Source organism: Podarcis filfolensis (assembly GCF_964270895.1).
Source record: "Podarcis filfolensis genome assembly, chromosome: 4".
NCBI classification, from domain to species: Eukaryota; Metazoa; Chordata; class Lepidosauria; order Squamata; family Lacertidae; genus Podarcis; species Podarcis filfolensis.
In genome coordinates, this window is record NC_139607.1 from 76,324,338 (window position 1) to 76,348,663 (window position 24,326).

A 24,326-nucleotide genomic window follows, 5' to 3' on the forward strand; every position below is an offset into this window, starting at 1 on the left:
TGCACTTGGCCATCCTATTAGAAAACCAAAACATAATCTTGCATTAAACCAGCAAAATGAAAACTATTGTAGGAGATGGAAGAGCTATTTCCTTAAGCACATATGATAATGAATTGAAATTATTTTCATGTTTTGTCTCTTGTGCTCAATAAGTAACACTATTAATTTTAATGCTATTTCTCTTTTTAATGCTATTTCTACAAAGACAGCATGATTAATAGCCCATAAGCACTCTGTTCTTTAGACAGGCAAGACTGACAGCCCTCTGGGTAGAAATCATATGCAGTTTGAAGATGTTATTGTTTCATACTAATGATATGAGATCCTGCTTCTTTATTTGTGCTTACAGCTGTTAAAACAGCATCAAAATATTCGGTACTTGTGACAAGCTAGGTGAAGAATATTGATTTCAGTTTGGCTTTGGCATCTTTAAAAGCATGGAAGAGTTTCACTGAAAAGCAAAAATGAGTCTTCAGCTGGCACTGCTGGGAGATGAAGACCAAAATGAAAATGGTGTAGAAGCTAAAAATCCTACTTCATAAGTCCTAACAAAATCAAATATTTAAAATGTGTTTTCAGTGTAATGTATATAATGGTAGTGATTTAAGTGGTACATCTGTATGGAAGAATATATATACTAATATGTATATGTATATGTATATGTATATGTATATGTATATGTATATGTATATGTATATGTATATTACCCCATTGTAGGTTTTCATAATTTAATTTTTCCCCCTACAGGTATAAAAGGAGATATAATCATTGAACCACATAAGCCTAGTTATTCCATAGTTCTGGGGCACTACTGAAATTCTATTGTCTTTAAATGGCAATATATGATTACATTAGTACTTTTCGAGAGTCACAACCTAAAAGCAACATTAGTCAAGAACCCTCAGTTCTTACAGTTCACCTTCAACTTCTCATCTTTATCTTCTGTAGCACTGACTCTTCTGAAGGGGCTGGTGGCTTTCTGCAATCCAGAATGGTGACTGTTTGCACCTGCAAGTTTAGGAAGCAGTGTGTATCCAGCCTAATGCTCCATCTAACAAAGTGATTTCAACCTTAACTGGCGATGGATTTCCTTCCTAGCTATGGTCTCAGCCTCCAGCTGCCTGTGACCCATTACTGGATAGGCTGAATATGATAGCACACATACTAATCATATACTTCACCACTTCATTAAAAAGTAACTGCCCAGCCCACCCAGCAAAGATCATGTAACCTTCTAACGGAAGTGCTCTTAAAAGAGATCAGGAATGGTAAAATAATTTAGGAGAGCACAAGGTATTAGAAAATATTTTTGGGGAAGCCAAGATTGCATGGTCTTAAACTACTAGGGTACAACTGGAATGAAATGGCAAGAAGGAAGACATTAGGGATAAAATTGCTATTGGTGCACCAATAAATGAGCAGGTACCAACACAGTACTGGTGAACTAAGAAAGGCATCCATTTTGAAAAGGCAGAGATGCTGCTAGTGGGAGCTTCAGCCCATCATTTGGGCAAGTGCTTCTGAGTACTTGGTGGCAGAGTTGGGAGCGCCCTGACACATGGAGGCTGGTGGAAGGATTTCCTCTTCATCCAAACCCTCTGCAGCACAGTAGATTGGGTGTTTGGATTGCTCTGTTAGTATTTCTTTATTTTTAATATTTATATACTGCCCACTAACCAATATTCTCTATGTGGTTTACAAGTAAATAATAAAAACCATAATAATGCAAATGTCTTCAGGCCAGTCTCACGTATTTTCCATCATGCTTTTCAGGAGTTACTAATGGAACTGCTTCTCATGAATGGGTCTCATATATTTCCGCCTGACCACCCACCATGAGCTCAGCAAGCCTCACTTTTTTATTTGTATAAGAAAAAGCACTGGATTTAATTATATTTTTAAGGAGCCTAGAAGCCATTGGCTGAAAAGAATTTCATCCTCATCTAAATTAAATGCTAAGATTCTGAATAACTTGAAAGGAGAAAAGCTTTACTGTGAATTTGAAACTGCCCCCTGTCTCCTGATAAAAATGCTTTTTGGTGCTCATGAAATTTAACAGCAATTGCTTACAGCTGCCTAGTTCAGTTTTTATTTAAAGAGCTCAACAGTGGGCTTTAAAAAATTATCAGCCTAAAACACGCTTGATGCATGCCATGTTTACTTGTGAGGATTTCACTTTTCAGGCATACTTTCCATCAATGTTTGGGTGGATGTTCTGTTTGGTTTTCCTTACACTTGGGAAATCTTTACACCTCTTCTCATCAATTCTGCTGCCCCTCACATTTTGTCAAGTAGTGGGCACAGCTTTGGATAACAACAACAACAACAACAATTTATTTATACCCCACGCATCTGGCTGGGTTTCCCTAGTCACTCTGGGTGGCTTCCAACAAAATATTAAAAATACAATAAAACATCAGACATTAAAAACTTCACTAAACATGGATTATGGCAAGGGGCTCTAATATAGTCCATAATGGCTTTTGTAAGAATATTTTTCCTGAAATATCTGATAAAATATAGCAGAGAAAAGCATGCAATATAGAATTTCAGTTAGAATAAAGATTATATTACAATATCACATTTATATAGCCATGCATAACCCCACAGCTCCTGGTGATTGCTTACTCATGAAATACCTGTATATTAATGGTAAACAATAAACCCTCAAACTACCAGCCTTACCAGTCTACAGTCTTGTTTGTAATTTCAGTATAATGAGATTCAAGGTCTTCCAAATATTCTTTTATGGGATACTATTCAACAGAAACTGAAGCCCTTTGGTTTCAGTGGCACTAAACTACTTACAACTGTGAACTGGGCAACAGCAGCCATAGAGAATTTATAGTCTTTATTTGCAAACACCTAAAACTCATGCTCTTCCACAATTTTCTTTGAGAGATAATGATTTACTCTAATACAGTCCAACTGAAGTGTGTCGGAAACACTCAACCCAATATTTCTATCTAGAATACTTAGATCCTGCCTTTCAATTTGAATAAAATTCCAAAATGTGTAACAGCAACATTATGATACAAACAATGATTTAAACAAAAATATAATGAAACAAATGCTCTAGCTAAGGCCTAGAGCAAACAAAGAAGAATGCTGGAAGGAACTGTGAAACAGGAAAAGCCTCCTTCTCATACTAGGTTTGCAAAAACGTGTGGCTGTAAATTTTACTTGTACTAATCTAGACTGCTACATGCAATGCCATCCTACTGTTTTATTTTGTATTGTTTCCTGGGGGAACAATATTTGAATGGTTGATTATGAAACTTATTTAACTATTCTTACTGGCAGTGCTATTTTTCTAGAAAAAGAGGGGCCAGAACTCACCATGAACACCTCCCTTCTCTTAGAATGGCAATGGCGCCCACCTGAGAGGTGTCAGAACTGGGGGGGGGGGGAAGCCCTGCTTACTGAGGAATCCTTGGAGGGGTTGTGCTTTGGGGGGGTATCTTCTTTCTTGAAATATACATATTTTTAAATCTAAAGAAACAGGAAACTGTTCTAGTTTAATTTTTGCTTTGGATGGGTTCATAGAGCTATTGCTAGAGCTATTTATATTAACATACTGTTAAACTTGCCACTGTCCAAGCCCATCTCTTGGGAAGAACTATTGGCTTGGAGAAATCTAAATCCCTACACTTCAGCAACCTGATCCCCAGAGAGGCTGCATGAAAGCCTCTCATCTAACTTCCTTATAAAACACAGAAGGGAGCCCTCGAGCAGAGCTGATGATAAAGGCTGTAGCCAGTTCAACTATAGAATATTTTCACAGTCCTGTGCTGGTTCCCACAACTATAAACTTACGACAGCAGTTCTTACCATTGTTGCTTCATAGAAACCAACTAACCAGGTTCTTAAGCATTTGGAGAGTCTTTGGGAGTCATCCCAACTGTCAGATTATCAGGTAAGCCTCCTAACAACTGAACTGCAAGTAAATAAAACGTTCAGAAGTGGAGATTATAGTTCCCAGGCCTATATATTTTTTTTCTTGACTTCACTGACTAATCCTAAAGAAAATGGAGAAAGAAAGAAAATCCATTCTTTGAAATGATCATACCCAAGAAGTAAACTAGACCAGAAATGGCAGGTGTGTGAATGTTGTTGTTTTAAACAACCCTGAAATGCAGCGATAGAATTCGCTATATCTTTTCCCCAACAGGTTGGAAAGCAACTGGGAGGCAACTGATTGTAAATGCATGCTGCTCTAGTCAGATTTTCAGGCCTGGCTCCTGAGATTGCCATGCCCTGTCTAGTTTGGCATGGGAGGATTTCTGGTCACATCCTTATCAGGAAACGTGTGGTAGCCATTTCCAACTTTACAACACATGGTCCTCTATTTGAAGGGCTATCCAGTCCAAATCTAGTTTGACGATAAAGAACTGTAAAAATTGCAGAGCAGGTTCTTTGAATCTGCCTGTCAACAAGACCTGAACAGCAGACTGCACAGGTACACATGTCATCTGGTTACAATCTGCTCGACTATGGTGAAATGTATTTCATTTGTAGTCAAATTGTTTTATTTTTAATAGCGCCTTTTTGTTGTTTTGGCTTATTAAATACAACATGACCATGTAAAGCATTATTTCTACCTTTGCAACTCTATATAAATTAACATATGTGAATTTCATGCAAATCCATGTCTTCTTTTGACTTCTTTTTTGGTGATGAGATGACTCCCTTACAAAAATATCAGGGCGTTGTGGTCTAAACCACTGAGCCTCTTGGGCTTGCCGAATGGAAGGTCGGCAGTTCTAATCCATGTGACAGGGTGAGCTCCCGTTGCTCTGGTCCAGCTTCTGCCAACCTAGCAGTTCAAAAGCAAACCTTACATAAATAATATATTTCTAAGAATGCACTGAAAGTGCATTATACAGGGCTGTATCCAGCACAGCATTCTGTTAACGCTCCATCAGCAAAAGGACTTCTGCTTGCACAACACAACATTCTCGCCCTCTCCTCCTCCCTGCACCCCTCCCAAATTTGTTCCAGAGGTTCTTCCAAGCCTCTGTGGCAGACCTGGGGAGGGTGTGAGCTGCACACAGGAGGGGGGAGGGGGGAGTCCCACTGTGGAAGTGGAAATGTTTGTGCTAACCGAATGTGGCGGGTGAGTATGAGAACCACCCACAGTGATTATTTTGGAGGGGGAAGATACTACAGCCAATAGCCAGAGGTCTTGAGTAGATGCACTAGTTGCATATTTCACTGGATCCTGGCCTACAAGGATAAAATTAATTCAATTCAATTCATTTAGAAATTAATTAAAAATAAAAATGCTAGCCATTAGATGCAAAAGCCATGTTACATTCCTCTGACTTCCACCAGAAGTCGAAGAACCTGGGCAATCTTCTTATGTATCAATAACTACGAACAGGAGAAAAGCAGACAGTTGTCACTAACAAAAGAAATACCTCACAAAGCAGAAATAAATTAATAGCGTATGTTCTAATTTTCTCTTCCTGTACAAATTAATTCAACCTACATATTTATAAATGTTTTATATCAGAAACCAAATGCGATATTTTGTTCCATTTGCTTAATAGCAAAGAATAGTTTTTGTGAGACATGACACAGAGGAAACCTGGGGAGGCAGACAGAAGAAAATAACCAAGCAAACTCTGGAGAAAACCTGATGTTGAAGGAATGGCTTTTAATGGTATTGTTTGTTGTGGTGGTAGCTTATTGTAGAAATAAAGCACGATCATCTAAAGCATTATTTTTAATGCCTAGGATATGGAAACAGACACACTCAGTAAATCCAAGTATGTAATAGCCATATTTTTCTTAGGTTATATACACAAAGCTGTATTAAAAATTTAAATGTGATTTTATGTTCAGTTAGTTCACAGACCAAGCTAGAAAAACATTTGACCATCTAGGACAAAGCATTTTATATAGTGGGAGGCAGTGGAAGACAGGAGTGCCTGGCGTGCTCTGATCCACGGGGTCACGAAGAGTCGGACACGACTAAACGACTAAACAACAACATAGTAAATAAAATTTTGTATTCTACAAATTCATTGCACATTTGCCTGCTAAATATCTTATCAGTTCTGCTTACACAGAAATGAAGCCACCCTATATATTGCTATACAGTGGTACCTCGGGTTAAGAACTTAATTCGTTCTGGGGGTCCGTTCTTAACCTGAAACTGTTCTTAACCTGAAGCACCACTTTAGCTAATAGGGCCTCCCGCCGCCGCCACGCGATTTCTGTTCTCATCCTGAAGCAAAGTTCTTAACCCGAGGTACTATTTCTGAGTTAGCGGAGTCTGTAACCTGAAGCGTCTGTAACCCGAGGTACCACTGTACTTTACTAGCCTGGACTTGGTGCATTTTTTTTAAAAAAATGCAGCTTTATTCCATTTTTTAAAATTAATTTGAAGGTATAAGTATTTGTATAGGTGAAGCACACTATTTGTTTATTAGATTGTTTAAAACTGTCCTTTCATGTGCGATCCCAAGGCGACTTACAAATATATAAAATGAAAGCAATTAAGACTCATTAAAATTGCACACAAATACCCTCACAGCAATAACAGAACACAGTGAAATTTCCAATTCCAATTCATTAATTATATTTATTATTTGCTATATTGCTCTGGTATCTATGCTAAAAGAGGGGGGAAAGTGTCAGAAACCCCACTCACTGGAGCCTTGTACCTGTTTCCCCAGCTGTGTGTATCACACAATCACAGGAACCCAGCACTTCATAATCCAGCCACCACATAAGTGCACTTTGGTACTTTGGCAATAACTTAATGGAAAAAACAAAAGCAGATGGCCACACCGTCAGTTACTCTGAACAAGGCTCAGTAGCTAGTCAGCCTAGGAATACATGTTCTGTACAACCTCAATTCATATTTGTTGGCTGAGGTAAAAAACTACTTCTTGCTCCACCTTTCCTTGAAGGAGCCACCAACTTTGTGAAGCCTTGGATTCAGGTCTTGTGTTTGAGTCACTTCTGCTGATTATCTAGATTGTATCTATATGCTAGCTCAAGACATTTTGCTACCTGAGGCGAAGGACAAAATAGTGCTCCCATTCCATGGACAGAAATCTGATTGGACTAGCAGCTAGATATTATTTAAACACTGGTGACAGGACAACATTCTACACCATACTGAGTACAGTAGGCCTGCTTAGGAGGTACTTGGCAGACTAGCATAGAAGAATCAGGGAAAATAGTGGGTGACTGCACCTGCTGTCTGAGGCAGCTATCTCACTTTTCCTAATAGCAGGACTGGCCCTGCTTGTTTACCTGTGTTGATCAGATCTTTAACTGCTGAGTTCTGGGTCTGATATTATACATACATTTGTCTAGAACAATTGTCACCTCTGGTTTGAACCTCAAAATCTCTTATTAATATCACAAGTATGATATGGCATGTTATGTAATCATCTATATATATACAGTGGTACCTCTGGTTGCGAATGGGATCCGTTCCGGAGGCCCGTTCACAGCCTGAAAAGAGCGCAACCTGAAGCGCCGTATCTGCGCAGGTGTGCGGCGTGATTTAGCACTTCTGCGCATGCACAAGCGGCAAAACCCAGAAGTAACCCTTTCTGGTACTTCCGGGTCGCCGCGGGATACAACCTGGAAAGACGTAACCTGAAGTGTCCGTAACATGAGGTATGACTGTATTGTAGGCGAAGAAGAGATAGAGGTTGTTGCCCACACAATTCTGAATCCTCTGTTACCTGTTAGAGTCATTGTTTCTCCCTTTCTCAGGATTCCTAAACCTTTGCTTCCATTTGCCCTTTTTGTCTCCCTGCACTATTGTACAGTGCAGACAAATGCTGACTTCATGCTAATTGTGATTAACAAATTGGAAGCCAGGCGTAGAAGTGCAGTTAGCTGCAGTTATGGGTAAGAAGGATTTCCCCTAAACTTGTCATGTGGGCATTTACTCCTGGCGAGAGTGGGAGTGCAGGTTCCTGAAACTGGCTCCCAGTTTGCAAATTGAAATTTGGAGTGTTACAACTACACTGCACTACAGGGATTCTTCAGGCCATTGTTGAAGTTCCAAGAACAAGAAGCAGCCAACCTTGCCAAGGTCATTTCAGTCAAAGGAGCTGTTGAATTCAGCTATTTTGTATCCTAAAAATAAATCCAAAATTATTTCAGGGAATTCAGATAATGGAGCACTCCGCTGTATATTACAGCAAAAAACTTGAATCTATTGTTCGTGCTGTCTTTAAAAGACAATTAAAGAGGCACATTATCAATATGTTGAATATTGTTAAGATGATCAGCTCTGCTATTTTCTAAGAGAACTATCTAAATTGTTCAGCAGTCTTTACTGCAAAAAGTTGAAGAATGCAAAACATTGTAGAATAATAGGTAATTTATTCTAAGGTAATGACTGCAATATAGCTGAAATCTGTGCTAATAGAGTAAAAAGGCTCCCAGCTATTTCTGCTATAAACAGCAGTCAAGTAATTTTCATTTTTCTTCCCTACAGTAAAATACTACTTTAAAATCAATGCTAAAATGTTTGCTACTAATTTCTGAAGTGCAAAAATTACTACCTGTAAACAGAATGTACTGGCAAATAAAAGAAAGAAGCAGCTTTCACAAATGGCATTCCTCCTACTTTTCAAATTGCAGATGGGAAAAACACAACAGCACTGGAGTATGTACAGGCCTTATTGTCTACAAAAAACAATTTAAAACAATACTCTTTAGTGGTCCCAGGTGAATATATAAGAAATGAAAATGTGGAGTCATATTTGAATAGATAAATATCTATAAGGACATGGCAGGTGTTTATACAATATACTGGAGTGTGGGTCCCTAACGAAATTGCTAGACAAGAGGGATCAGGGCCCACAAAAGAGAGGACTTTCCATTGCTCATAACTGACTTGTGGAATTTGGGGTCACAAGATGAAGTGATGGTCACGAAATAATGGGTCACAGAATCACAGAGCCTGAAGGAATCTCAACAGCTATCTAGTCCTTCCCCCTTTTGATGCAGGAAACCTCTGCCATAGCATCAGTGAGAGGAGTGCTGAGCACAGAGCTTGCTAAATGTCATTTGGACAGTGCTTCCAATGCGCTTGACATTTGGGAAGTGCTGCACAACTGGCAGCAGCTGCCAAGCCCCATTTGGCCAGACCTCACTTTTGCCTCACACTGAATGCCATGTCTGATGACAGGTGTAAGGTAGGTGGCCGTGATTTGGCCAGCATGGCTGTGCAGACCAAATGGGGAGTCTTGGCATTAGGCTTGTGGGTCAGAGGTTCACCACCTCAATCTAAGGTGTGCTAGTGACCATGAATACAATAAATTCTGCTGTGAGAGCAGCATGAGTGCTCAGTCAGCCACTGTGTTTCTGTGATGGTGCTTGTGTGGCAGTAGGGATAGGATGAACTGCCCACCAGTTGGTTGGGTGGGGAAAGGATGGTACCATGAGGAGCTATTTCTCTTCCCTGCCGGTTTCCAAACTTGTATGCTAAGACAAGTCTTTCTCTGCACAGTTCTAAAACCGGAAGAGTTGGCTCTCATGGCTAATGCTGCTAGTTGCTTTATCTGTGTTGGGATCTTCTGATGTAGGATCTTTGCTGGAGTTTGCCTGCCTACTATATAGACTGAAAGTTGCGTGGGGTTTGAGGTGGGTGGGTCCACCTCCTCAGGTAATGAGGAGACTGCTTGCCTGGGCCTGGAAGAGGGGACTTTTCACCATTGTTAGCTGTCCTCCACTTAAGGAGAGAACTTCTGATCTTGTAAATTGTTAACAATTATCCATAAATTATTCGTAGAACCACTATTATGTGGGAGAAAGCTAGTCTCTGTATATTGAGACATGTGGGAACTAACATTTAAGATCAGTTCTATAGATACAATTAGATCAAAGGAGATCTAGAGGGATGTATTTTGATATTCCTGTCAGATTAAGAAAAGTGATTGTAAGTTAGGAGGATCAAATATGTGAATTCAAAATGTGAATAGCTTTCTTAACAATTAATACAACAGAGATCTCCTGCCTGTTAAATATCGCATTGTCTTTTTATGAATGAGTGTTGATATTTTCCACATATATGTTTCTAGGCCTTACTAGTCACTATGTAAGGCTAGCATTCCGTCTATTTTGTTAAAGATATATCTGTCTTGTTGGGTCTTGACAGCCCTATCATGTCAACCCCCTGTAGCAGCATAGAGTTTTTCAGCAAGGGGAAGAAAAAGTAAAAACTATGCTTCCAGTGGGCATATTTCACTATTGCCGATCCTGAGGGATGATTTGTTATTCCTGTCAGATCAAAGGAAGAGATAAGAGAAGAAAATAACATCTAAAAACTTGAACCCAGAAATGAGGGCGACGGCAAAAACGTCAAGACCAAAACATTATGATGCCACTTAAAATAATTTAAATATGCTGGATATCAAACACTTTCAAAAGAAATAAATGTTGCATAGGCCATATGCTCTGCTAGCTGACAGGAGAACTAGTTTTTAAGGTTTAGGAATTGGTCATAGAAACCAACTGTCAAATGCTATTCATTTACTGATTTTTTTTTCCAATTGGCCATGTGTGTTGTCAGTAAGATGAGGTCTTTTGACAGGCAACTGCTTGAAATATGACACATATGTCACTAGGAAGTTCTTCTGCAAAGGCCCATTTAAAGATATGGAAGCTGTGCAAAGGCATGCTCATTTCATTGTGGGCTTGTGCAGGAGAACTGCCTGGTCAGTTGTGTCATGAACTTATCAGTGCCTGGTTTTATGCAAACTTACACTTTTGGCTCCAGATAGCTATTTTGACTGAATCTGCACCATACCATGTTTTGAAATTGTACAGTACAGGCTTGTAATATGTAGAATTGAATATGAATAAGACGGCCCAGAGGTATAATACAAAGAGCAATTGTCCAATATAATCCTTCACTAGCTTTTAAAAACATTACTAAGGATAAACAGACTGCATCTAACAAACATAGATGAGGGGTTGGCAAATATTTGAAATAAGAATAAGTAAATAAAATAAACAATGTACTTGAAATACTGACTTCTTGTAAGTGTACACAAAAAGTCTGTTTTCAATGTTGCGTCTGACAAATTTAATTACATTTGGGAGATCAAACCAACTAGTGCCATTTAGCCTCTCTAATTTTAACTTGTGCAGAAGTAATAAACCATTACTTATGTATTCACATCACTGTGTTAAATTAGTTTTGTGTAAACAAACGTCATGTCTGGTTTTTCTAGAAAAACACATACCACAATTTGTAGGAACGGTATTGTAGGAACAGGCATAACGTTTGCAAAAGTGACCCAATTTCTTAAAGCCCAGTTTGTAAAAATTGGGTTTTAAAGAACAGGTACACAGGAAAACAGCAAATATAAGCAAATATTCAGTGTGCCTCATGCTATTTTATATTCAACAGGACACCCGAAATCATCTGAACACAAATAAACAAAACCTTTATAGCTGCAGAGGGTCACCTTTCTATATGTGAGAGGATCAAAAGCACATGACAAAAATTATCTTTTTTTTGTAAGGTATTGATAATCAAATGAAATAATAGGAAAAACATACAGAAATGGGTTTCAGAGGGATAATAAGTTTTAAATGCCTTTGTTCCGTGAATGAGTACCCTTAACACAAGTCTTGGAAGACAGTTAAAAAAAGTCTGGAATAATAGGTTTGGATTATGATGTACACCAACAGTAAAGACAATTCCAAATAACATCTAGAGTCCAATATAACTGCTGTTTACATATTAAAAAGAGATACAGGCTTTGTACCAGGGATGTTCTGTCATGTTTCTCCACAGGAGAAGGCTGTCATGGTAAAGTTCATTATCAATTACTGCTTTACAAGTGCAAGATGAGTTAAGCTGTCATAATTTTCTCAGCTAGAGATCCTGTGCTGTCAAAGAATGTCAATTTTTAATCTGACACAAGGAAGAAAATTATCTCTTATTCTGACCTCTAATTTCTTGACATTTTAATGCAATAATTGCTGTGGTTAGTGCTGCAACCATGATTTCACCTGTCAAGGAAGAATGAATCAATATCCTTGAGGTGTTCATTAAATTTCTAGATTTTGCTTTACTAAATTTCTCCGTTTTTGAGGGTGGAAAGAAAAGAAACCATTGATAGGCATGCCTGAAAATGTGATATACCAAAACTACACCTTGCAACATTTTCCATTTGTTTTCACACTGACAATTGTTCCCTGCCCACCCCCAAATAAAATAAAATCTCACTACTTTTTGAATAAAGGTTTGACACTAGCAGAAGTTACTTTGTTTGGACTGAGTTCTGCATTTTGAATATGGTGCAAGTCCTAATGAAAAGGACAAACATTAATCTGGCCTATCAGAGATCTGTGCATGTATAATAGGGATGGGCATACTCATGAAAGCTTCTTTCCAGCTCTGTATGAGGAACAGACAAAGTTGTGTCCCATCCCATTTCTGTGTGGATTTTAAAGGGGAAATTATAAAAAAAATCCATAGAGGAATGCACACTGTCTTGAAATCAAAGGGCAGCCATTCTAGGAAGGACACTCTGCTTCAGAGCTCTCCCTCCCAGAACAATTACTTGAATGGGGCAGTGGTGTAGCTAACAGAATGGACACTGGTGTAGCTAAGAGATTTGATCCATTGTTTCTTCTAATACAGTGCTACATATACAGTGGACGCTCGGGTTGTGAACATGATCCGTGCGGAATACAACTTCGCAACCCACAGCGTTCCCAACCCGCGTCTGCGCACACGCGGGTTGCGATTTGGCGCTTCTGCGCATGCGCGACCGCCGAAACCCGGAAGTAACCCGCTCTGGTTCTTCCGGGTTTTGGCGGTCCGCAACCTGAAGCGTCTGTAACCCGAGGTATGACTATATATTTAAAACCCTATTAAAACTAGTAAAGTATTCAAAAACAAGCATAAGCACAATATTATTGTAGATGTGTCTGAATTGCTTTCACTTCTTTGTAGCTTTCCCTCAACCAAATAATACGGGACTTGAACACAAGCACAAGGTTTTATAGTTATTACCTGTCCCAAAAGCAATGCAACACATGTACAGCTATTGCATCTTAATATGTTTTCACCAAACCTTAGTAAATTGCATAAACAGTTGTACCTCAGAAGTCAGACAGAATCTGTTCCAGAAGTCCGTTCGACTTCTGAAACATTCGAAAACCAAAGCTTCTGAATTGCTGCCGGAAGCTCCTGCAGTCAAGCGGAAGCTGCGGAAGTCCCACTGGATGTTTGGCGTCCAAAAGAATGTTCAAAAACCAGAACTCTCACTTCTGGTTTTTTATCGCTCCGGAGCTGGAACGTTTGACTCCCAAGGCGTTCGGTAGCTGAGGTACGACTGTAGCCGCAAATGGAATAACAAACGGCTTACAAGAATGTATCTACAATTCGATGTTGGGTGTCCATTTTCAAAATGGCCCAGTATACCTAAAGGAGCGTCTTCACCCCCATCGTTCTGCCCAGACACTGAGGTCCAGTGCTGAGGGCCTCCTGGTGGTTCCCTCACAGGAAACCAGGCAGAGGGCCTTCTCGGTAGTGGCACCTGCCCTGTGGAATGCCCTCCCATCGGATATCCAAGAAATAAACAACTACCTGACTATTAGAAGACATCTGAAGGCAGTCCTGTTTAGGGAAGCTTTTAATATGTGATGAATTATTGTATTTTAATATTCTGCTGGAAGCCACCCAGAGTGGCTGGGGAAATCCAGCCAGATGGGCAGGGTATAAATAACAAATAAATTCAAGGAATCCTTAAAGATTAAACAGACCTATGCACTTTCACTTGCACATGCAAAGGCGTGTTTGTGATAAGAGAATGTGAATGAGATAATAGTGGCATCACAGTGCTGTTGTGGGTATTATTAAATGTTGTGAACTACATGCATTTTTTAAAAAGGGATTTCCTATTATTCTTATAATTACTATTGTATTTATTTATTTCTTAAATTTTTATCCTTCATCCAAGAATCAGAGGGCGGTTTACATTATAAAAGCACAAAAATAAATAACAAATGAAACAACAACCCTCCAGTTTAAAAGGCCACAGACTGTATAAATAGTCAAAGGCCTGGGAGAAGAGGAATGTTTTTGCCTGGTGCCTAAAGATATGTAACAAAGGTGCCAGGTGAGTCTCCCTGGGAGAGCATTCCGCAAGCGAGGAGCCACTGCAGAAAATGCCTGTTCCTGTGTTGCCGCCCTCCCAACCTCTCACAGAGGAGGCAGACAAAGAAGAGATAATGATCTCAGGCTCAGGGTCTGGGTCTGTTCATATATGGAGAAGGTGGCCCTTGAGATATTGCAGTCCTGAGCCATTTAAGGCTTGATAGGTCAAAACCAGTGCTTTGAATTGGGCCCAGAAATTAATTGGCAGCCTGTGCACTTGGGCCAGGGTTCGTGTTATATGCTCAAACTGTCTTGCCCCAGAGAGCAACTTGGCCACTGAATTCTCTCCACATGCTTTAAACTACAACTCCTATCAGCCAGAGTAAGTATGGTCAAGTGTACATATGCAGGGCGCCAGTTCCCGTGCAACCGTTTACTATTATTCCAATTTCTTAGATTATATTAGTACCCAGATTATTAATGATGTAATATTGTGAATGGAACAAAAGCTTTAAATACAAATGAAAGAGAAAGAGAAATAAGTCTTCCTACATTTCTCTAAATGGAAGAAAATCATATCATATTACTATTAAGGGGGTTTCTAGTATCAAATGATGTATCAAACCACATATAAACTTTACAGATATCCTAAAAGCATTTATAATGTAAGGAATATATTTGCAAAGGTTGCAATTAAGCAAGATATAAGTTTTCAGCTTCTAAAATTCAATCCAAAAATGCCACAAGTATTCTATTGCTTGGCAATGTATAAATTATTACTTGTTTTGCATACAACAGATGGCAGATATCATGGGGCAAGGAAGCTTGTGTATGCAGCTTCACCACAGCAACACTCATCTTGCAGCTGTTGCATCTTCACACTTTTCAACCAAATTGAATCTTTCAGAGAACGCTTTAATACTCATAGCTGTAATCTTTTAATAATTATTTTATTATGATGGGCTGACAAGACTGGAAACAAAACATGGAAGAATAAGGTGTGCCCTGTATAAACCAAATACCTTTAAAAAAAATCCTGTATGAGGCAAACACTCAAGTAACTAACACAAAAGAAAGAAAATGAAATCCTTTTGCTACTTTGGGGGTATTGTTTTGTTCTTTAAACATTTCATTTGTTAACCAATAAAATAATCTCATTTGATATTATGAATATTATAGGCATATTTATGAATGGATAGGGAGTTTAGCTCTTTTACCCGGTAATTCATTAGATACCCATATGTTCATATAGTCAGTATATACATCATATATAATTTTAGTGAATTGTTCTGTATAGTTTAGGTTGCAATCCTAATCTAGATGTAAGACTCTGTAAATTTACTGCATAGGATTGTGCTGTCAGTTTAACTTGTTCATTAATTAAATGCACTGACCAAAATCCAAAGAACTACTTAGACTGCCTGCAGAGTTCATTCAGAGCTGGCTTTGAAATGATTTGGGGGAGATTTTTTAAAAGACTGCCTCAAAGCGGACTCAAGTTTCTAAGCTATTCCCACACCCACCTAATTCAAGATGGAGACAGATTCCCAGTTTCCCCTGTTCATCTCAAAGTCAACTCTCCCTTAACTAACCCATCACCCAGCTTAGCTACTAGAAGTCAGTTTAGGCATATTCAAAGGCCCTAAGGTACATACAATGCAAGCCTCTGTTCCATATCATAAACATTTTGGAAATGTATGCTATGAAACAAGGGATTTTGTAAGATAGATACAGTCCAAGGAACATCCAAAATTATTTCCATGATTCTTTGTACCTTGATCATTAATCTATTCCATTTATTTCTTATTAGTGTTTACAGAATTTGATATGGTTGGCCTGTTCTTCGGAAGAATAAAAAAATATCCTATGCTCCAAATGAAGAATGCAATATATGGAGGCATTTTGCAATGAAACTTAGTAGCACGTAAACAGGGAGCCAGAATTACCTACCTCCCTGAGCACAGGATCGGTGATGCTGTCAAGGTTTACAGAACCTTCATATGTCAGGTAGTGGAAAACATTAAGTGCTCGTACTGCTTCTGGCCCTCGTTGCTTGTAGCCAAATATAAGATCAATCCACTGATGAAGCTGGCAGGATACAAATTCACTTTCCAAAGCCTGGTAATGAAATTGAGAGGATGAAAGAAATTTTGTTTCTCAGCTTTTATATTCATTCATTCGGCATTTCATCATTTTATTCAAAAAAAGGAAATGGAATACTATGATGGTCTTCTCCACGGTGGCCCCCAAATCATGGAACTTTCTCCCAAGAAATGTTCACCTGGTGCTGTTGTTATTATTATTTATACTACAGGGGAAGACCATCCTGTTCTCTTGAGCTTTTAAAGTTATTTAATTACATTTAGGCTATTTGCATGTTTATTTGTTTTTATGGATTACTGTTATTGCGTTTCTGGTATCTTTTGTATTGCTGCTGTTGAGATCTTGGTGAGAAGCCATGACAACAAGGAAATAAGTAAAAAAAGTAAAAAAATAAGTAATGTTAGAACACACTTTTGTTTTCTTTTAAGATTTATATACCCCCTTTTCTGAGAGTGTTTTAAGGCAACAAAGAGTAAAACCAAACTATAGAAGCAGCATAATAAAACATACACACAAAACAGAATATTATTGGTATGATACATTCTGTTGGTACTGTTACAGGGTTTCTACAGGAAGTTTATTTTATGCATTTATTAAATACCTCTGTATATACAAAAAATAAACTGTTTTCCATGCCTATTTGTTATTTAATGGATTTCTAACCTGTCTATTTTTAAAATTAAAAAGGCAGCAATTGTATGTTTATCATATCATTTAGGGATGTGGGTTCTTACTTTTCCATAAAATCCCACAAAAGAAGCAAACACCATGTCCTAGTCATCCATTTAATTTGCATTAACATATTAGAATATTTGTCAAAACCAGCCAGCTGAATCAATGGGTCTAAATCAGCTTAAAACCTACTATGTCAGATTAACTAGGTTGTAGATCAAGCTAAGATTGTGGCTCTTTTGTTCCAGTAGCAGATTAAAATTTTCCATTTGTGTTGCTCCAAACTGGCAACATGCAGCCTTTCTGCTCTTAAAGACAGGGATTGTGTATGTAAACCAAGCAGTGCTTTATTATACGGTCAATCTTTAAACTTTTATATAGAATTTTAAACAGTACCAATATTATCCAGTTATGAATATCACAACAGAGAACTTAGGTGCACAGTGGACAGCAAGATTTTGAATTCTTATGTTTTATTCCTGCCTCAGCCATTTTTTTCCAATATTTGAAACATTTTATTAACTATTCTATACATAGAACATGAACTTACTGAGGCTTCAAATGGAAATTATTTAGAACACTTCAATAAAATTGCCTTAGGTCCAGCTTATCAGTGGAAATATAACTTCCAGTGTTCTATTTAAATTCAAAGCTGGGTGAATTTATCTTTCAGTGCCTTTTGAAAATAATGGTACCAACTAAAGAGAAAACCAGTTAAAAGAACTGTATTCTTAAAGTAGCTCCCACAGGCCAAAAACTTACAGAAAGCTCTTAAAACATTAACAGTGCTATCCTCCACGTCTACGCAAAAGTAAGTTTCACTGAGTTCAACTAAATTTACTGCCAGGCAAGTGTGTGGGAAACATTAAGCCCTCCAGATGTTGCTTAACTATAATTCCCATCATCCCTGACTTTTGGCCATGCTTGACTGGGGCTGATGGGATTTGTAGCAACAACTGGACGGTTCCACATTCCTGGTGTACATAAGTGAAGTCCAAGGCATAGTGGGATGCACATTAAATGAACATGTATGAACAGCCTTAAATGAACATTAAATGAACAGCCTTTCACTGTTCTGAAAGGCTGCAGTCTTATACTAGGGATGGCTAGCCATACTACAGCCAGAGAAACACAGATTGCTCCCTCTCATGTCCTTGCTGTGGGGTACAGTGAGCCAACACTCTGCCTTTCCCAAGGTGGAATTATATAAGCCTTGTGGCAATTTATCAACTAAGCAGAAAATGAGCTAAACATCCTGGATTTGAGTGAGCAGTGGAGGCACCCATAGGCTGCCAAGAAAAGAAAAGAAAAGAAAAGAAAAGAAAAGAAAAGAAAAGAAAAGAACAGAAATCGTGCTCCGGTGGTGCGGCGGCAGCAGGAGGCCCCATTAGCTAAAGTGGTGCTTCAGGTCAAGAACAGTTTCAGGTTAAGAATGGACCTCCAGAATGAATTAAGTTCTTAACCCAAGGTACCACTATATATTTATTCTGGATGCCTTTGGATGGGGATTTTATGCTGTGCAATCCTTTCAATTTGTGGCAATTTTAGTTAAACCATGCAATACAGGTACACTATTGCTAACAGAAAAATACTGGGAAAGGGACCGTCTAACTTGCATAGACCCAGCTGTGCAGCCAAAATTAAATTAACATAGGATTAAGGAAGGGACATGGTTCCCATTGCCTCCTCCAAGTACACCCATGGATTTCATAGTCTATGGGGAGCCAGTGTGGTATAATGGTTACAGTGTCATACTAAGATCACAGAGACAGGGTTCAAACCTCCACTCAGCCACAAAGCTTACTGGCTTACCATCTCTCAGTCTGACTTACAGCTTTGTGAAGACAAAGTAGTAGGGGCTGAATGCTGCCCTGAGGAAAGGCAGGATAAGAATATAATACATAAATAAACAAATAGCTGTTTGGGGCAAATTGGGGGGAAGGTAATTTGCTGAAATGTGGGCACCAGCTTTTGTGCTGGTGTAATATATCTGCAAATGTGTGAAAGCTGTATCCCTGTTCCCCCAAGCAACATAGAAACCAAGTAAACAGGGTTTTTTTTAATCTAAAAGTATAATTTGTGTTATATGTTTCACTCAGCGTTATAATTTGTAATGCACTACAATGTTTTGTGCTTAATAATCAAAATATTATTATAGTTAATCTTGGATTGTGGCAGATCGCCTCTTCAAATTACAGAATGCTTATTATACAAGCTGTGCTCTCTTTTTCCATGCTACAGTTTTCTGCCTCAATTTAACATGCTTGGCTTGTTGGCTGAATGTGTTCTATTTTTGGCTCTCAGGACCACCACAAGTCTGCTGGGATCAAAAAGCTCAGCAAGACTACGAAGTCACATCTGTGGAAAGCTTTTTTCCTGTTTTTGTAAACTGGTAGATTATGATTGATGAACCTAGCATTAGGGTAATGTTAGCAGGGACACTTACGGCTTCTGTCCTCTGTGACATCACTGAGGTCAGACCATAATCATGTTAGCATTGAACACAATGCTTTATTAATGTTTCATGGGTATGTCAGTAGTAATCAGTCTAGCTTGCTATGGATAAATTAAACTGGGCCAACAATCACTGATGTATAAATTGAATGCTCTTAAAATCTACTGAAACATCTCCTAAAAGTTACCAGACTTAATCACTTCCCCAGTCTTTCTAATGAGACCAATTTTCACAGGAATTTCTTTCAATGAAAGGCTATTTCTCTCCCAGAGCATATATTTATAAAACACAGAATATCCTCCCACTTCCTTGCCAGTAAAATGCCAGATACCTGTTTAAGCCTGAATTAGATGGGTGTAATTTATCATCTAGTGACTACAGTGTTTCTATTATATAAAACTTCTATGAATGTATAAACAGGTTGAAGATAAAGATTTACAGACTGATTAATTTATGAATGGGGTACTGAGTCAATAATCATCAACATGTGCTATATTTTACATGCAATGGTCTGCAAAATCACAAAGGTCCCAAATGAATATTTCAAATGGCTTGGGAAACATTGGATTGTGTGCACTATACCTTTTTATGTTCTGTATTTAGTAATGGTACTTAAATTATACCTATTTTCCCCTAGGTCTGTTATCAACATTTCAGCTCATAACAGAAAAGTAATGAAATTTATAATAAGTAACTCTACAGTTAAATTCATTTCATTTGTACCTTCTCCCTCTTTAAAATGGATTTCATGTGACTTTTATTGCATTATTGTTAGGTCAAGCATACAAAGCACCACGGATAGATTGTATCTGACAACAACAGTTGCTATTATTATTTGCAACAACGACTGTTGTTAGCAGGGGGATGTGAATGTTTTGCATTTAGAGCATTTCAAGTCAGTTGAAATATGAACTTCTCTAGTATGAAAACCCAGGACATCCAAGGGAAAGAAAAGAACAAGAAGATGTTTTTACATGTGATTTTTTTTAATCCCTGTCTGTACCTGTACTGGAATTGAAATTGCTTTTCTTTCTTTCGTTTTTATGCTATGGGATGTTTAATGGGAAGCGATTCATGGATGCTAATCACTGCACTGTGAAACTAGGCTTGCCTCAATAATGCAATTATTTTATATTGGGAGGGGGGAAGATAGGTATTAACAAAATGAAGAGTATCCAAGGGAATATTAGGTATGTCTTGCAGTGCAAACCCAGTGCAGAACAGAGGGTGGCTGACGTTTTTAAGCCCAATGGCTGTATTAATGCTCAGATGCCCAGCCTCCAAGGATCACCTGTCAGTGGTGGTCATATCCAAAGCACAGCCATGTGTTCATGAGCATACACACTACACAAACAGCTCCTACACTCACTGCACTTCTACATTCACGTCTGTGCAAAGTAGACTGATGGATAAATTGTGAAGAGCCTCTCATATGCGTTGATTTTTGCAGAGCGAGGGCAGCTCTGGGTTGTGGAAATGCATCTTAATGAGTGTCTCTAAATATTCTTATTAAAACACTAATGCCCACAAGTTCAAATTAAGATTTTTTAAAAATAACGAATATATAAATAAAATGCTACTAATCATACAAGTTTTCAATCTAAGCAGGGTGATACTGAGCTGATTTTAAATGCATCAGTTACTTTTTTATTGCTGCAGTGTCTATTCTATTGTACTTTCTACACAGCGTTTAGATATTTGAGTTAAAAATACAGTCATTAATCTGAAACAGATAAAATTCAACAAACATGCTAATGGTGTATCGTTTCAGATGGTGTAAGATACCAGCTAGGAAAGTATGCTTGATCCCAGTGTAATCAGTTAATTCCTTTCAAAGGAACCAGTTTTGCAAGGCACTAATTTCTCTCTTTCAGTGCTCCTATATACCTTTGGCTTTTCAGAAAATTTAGCATTTTGGTGGTTCTTAAAAGCCTTCTGCTAGGGAGCAAAGAACAGATTTTATTTTATTTATTACACTAATCTCCTGTTCTTTATTTAGAAAGTTCAGAGTGGCATACAAGGGACATCCAAGAAGTGATCACAGTTTCATTATGAATCCCTGTTGAAGGGAAAGTATATAAAATCTACTGCATAAAATGTATATGCTGTCAAATATAGGGTGGATACAATCAACCACTTCTTCCATTTGCTTTTTTCTTCCTCCCATTTTCAACTTCTGCCCTGCGGAGGTGAAAAGCTAGTGATGTGCCAGCTTGTTAAATCGTGGAACTTGTTACTCAAGCTTAACTAAAAGCCTTCTTACCATCCTATTGATGCGCACAAAGTCTTCGGGCTTCTTTGCCCAAGGGGGAAGCTCAACATCATTCACAACAACTTCATCTTCTCTCACTCCAAGGTTATATCCGTTACTGTTGACAAACATTTCTGGTAGGTAGTAGAACTCTGGAATTAACTCCTGTAGTGGAAGAAACAAATACACTGTTTCTGTAGACAGAATGTATGCAATAACTTTTGCAACTTTGTCCTTATGCTTCATTTTCAATGCTATTATACCTTTAAGTTAATTTTTAATACAAATCATTTAATTACTCAATAATAGATGCAGCAACCGTCTCAGTTCCATTCTGCTGCAGAGGCCATTGCTTAGATAACCTTCCTTAAAATAAACTAATGCAATCAGAAATATTGCTGTGTGCAGAGGCATATCAGAATATGATGCTGCCTTACCCTGACCCAGGCTGCTGCTTGATCTAACTTTCCTTTTATTGTGTACAACAACAGATTTCCACAGGTAATAGCATGATTGCCTGTGGACTCCCAGACTTCAAAGGGTGAATGAATGGGGAACCTGCGGTACTCCAGAGCCTGCTGGGCTCTAGCTCCCATGGGAACTAGCCAATGGCCAATGGCCAGAAATAATGGGATCTGTTGTCCATCAACATCTGGCTAGCACAGATTCCCCATCCCTAATGTACAATAATAAGGGTGTATAAAGAATTAGCCAACAAGAAAACTTTTCAATAAAGATATCACATTCTACAACCTTACAAGGTTCCTAAAATATGTAAGACTAGGGACTGTGCAGTGTGTATACTATTAAACTTGGGTTTATTTGAATGTGAGAGATGTAAGCACATGCAAGATTTTAGCTCAAGTTTTCTAGAAAAATAGCTGGGACTTTAAAGTGCCTAAATTTCAATGGATCTTGCCAAACTATAATTTCAGTGTCCATGTGATATGTCCTACTTATTGTTAAAGTACATACTCCAGAAGCTGAAATGTTTACAGAACACTAAAAGTTCCTGGACAACAACCCGATAATTCTATGTGACTTTTCACAAGATGGAACCTTTCCTGTCCCCCTTGAATTCTCATATCCACTCAAATAACTTAAGATTTCTGTTACTTAATAAGCAGCTACTTTTCCTGTGGTCTTAGCCTTCTTTATTTCTTCTGAAATAAAGAACAATGCAATAAAGCTACCAGGAACTTTTAAAAGGACAAAAATGAATATTATACCAGACATTTTATGTCTTTAAATATGATCTCTAGTTTATTTTAATAGCTATGCTAAAACCCAAAGGTATTGTTAATAGTATTACATGTGTTATGTCTTTGTATGAGGTAAAAAATGCCAAACTACATTTTCTAATTTACAAGCTTTGGATAAATTCAAGCTGCTGAAAAATTAAACTTTAAAACTTGGTGTTATAGAAGGCCACTATTAACACTAACATAATAGGATACTATAAGCCTCAAAGATGACATTTCAGTTTAATATGTTTTGCCAGGAGTACACCATTTTATGGCCTCCCTCTGAAATAAAATCCAATACAGACGTTTTCAGTTTTCTAATGTAATTCACTGCAGGGTTTTAAAGCTGTTTCCCTCACCACCCCCACCTCTGCCAGTTTCTTTCTTTTCCCCAAAAAAGCTGATCCCTGGGTATCCATTAATTCAACAATCACCTTATATTGGGGGAGGAAGGGTGGTCATTCAGTTATAAGAACCTCCATTAACTATATTAATTTACAATCTGTCACCTTAATGACATTTTGTCATAGCTACCTTTTTTGACATCGACATACTCTTGTCCAAGTGCAATGTAACATGTTTGAGAAGCATTAGAGAAGATTAGTTCTTGAGCACTCTATTCTTTTGATGCCAAAATTATACAAATTGAAAGGAGTGGGGGGGAGGTGCTAGCAAATGTGAAAAATGAAATGGTCAAGTTAGGGTCATTTTCAAGTGGGGTGTTTGCTAAAGGATAATTCCACTAGTATTCAATTTTGCTTTGTACTGATTACTACAGGGAAAGGTCAATGTTTCAAGAAAGGCGAAAATAAACCCTTTTTGGCAGCATTTTCCTTTCTGTGCTGTTACACAAATTTGTCAAATATGGCATCTTTTAATACCTGTATTTGAAAATTAAGCAGTGCAAACACACTGACCCAGTTCAGATGTAATGGTTTGTTTTTATAAGAACAACCATGTGTGAGCCTCGGGATCCTTTCTCCCCTCCCACACAAAGGGAGTAGAATAGAAGTGGTTCGCAACAAACGGTAGTTTGCCATTTTGTTTACATGTGGCAGAACAGTAGTTTCAGCGCATTATAGTTCTTAAGCGAGCTTTCTGTTTTGTGAACTAACCATAGCTTTTGACAAAACTGCAACTGATATTTGTTGTAAAGCATAATGAAAAGCTTCTTATTTTCTCCCCATGGTTTGGAAGGGAGGAGTGAAGGTATAAGACTGAGGTGTAGGTGTACTTCTTCTCATGACAGCAAACCATTGCTTGTTTTTTTAAAATATCTAGATTGGGATAGTAAGTTTTCACTGTTTAATTTTAAACATGGAAATTCACCTCTCATGAATAAAAGGAGGTGGGATGGAGGAAGAAGATCTTTTCCCACCTGAAGATAGTGCCTAACTACAGGGTCAACATGCCTTCCAAATACTAGGCAAAACTACAACATTTGGCATCTATTGTCACTTTACATTCTGTACCAATGGAACAAGATGTCTGGTGCTTGCAACA

General features: G+C 38.2%; 1 protein-coding gene across 7 annotated transcripts in view; it reads right to left on the reverse strand.

Moving 5' to 3' along the window:
* NBEA (neurobeachin) overlaps positions 1-24,326 on the reverse strand; it is a 361,568-nt gene that overhangs the window by 29,641 nt on the left and 307,601 nt on the right. For all 7 annotated transcript variants that reach the window (XM_083608943.1, XM_083608944.1, XM_083608945.1 and 4 more), the window contains 2 exons: positions 21,592-21,744; positions 16,049-16,216 (listed from right to left, as the gene is read on the reverse strand). In XM_083608943.1, coding sequence (XP_083465069.1) covers positions 16,049-16,216; positions 21,592-21,744 — 321 coding nt within the window. The remainder of the gene's footprint in view (positions 1-16,048; positions 16,217-21,591; positions 21,745-24,326) is intronic.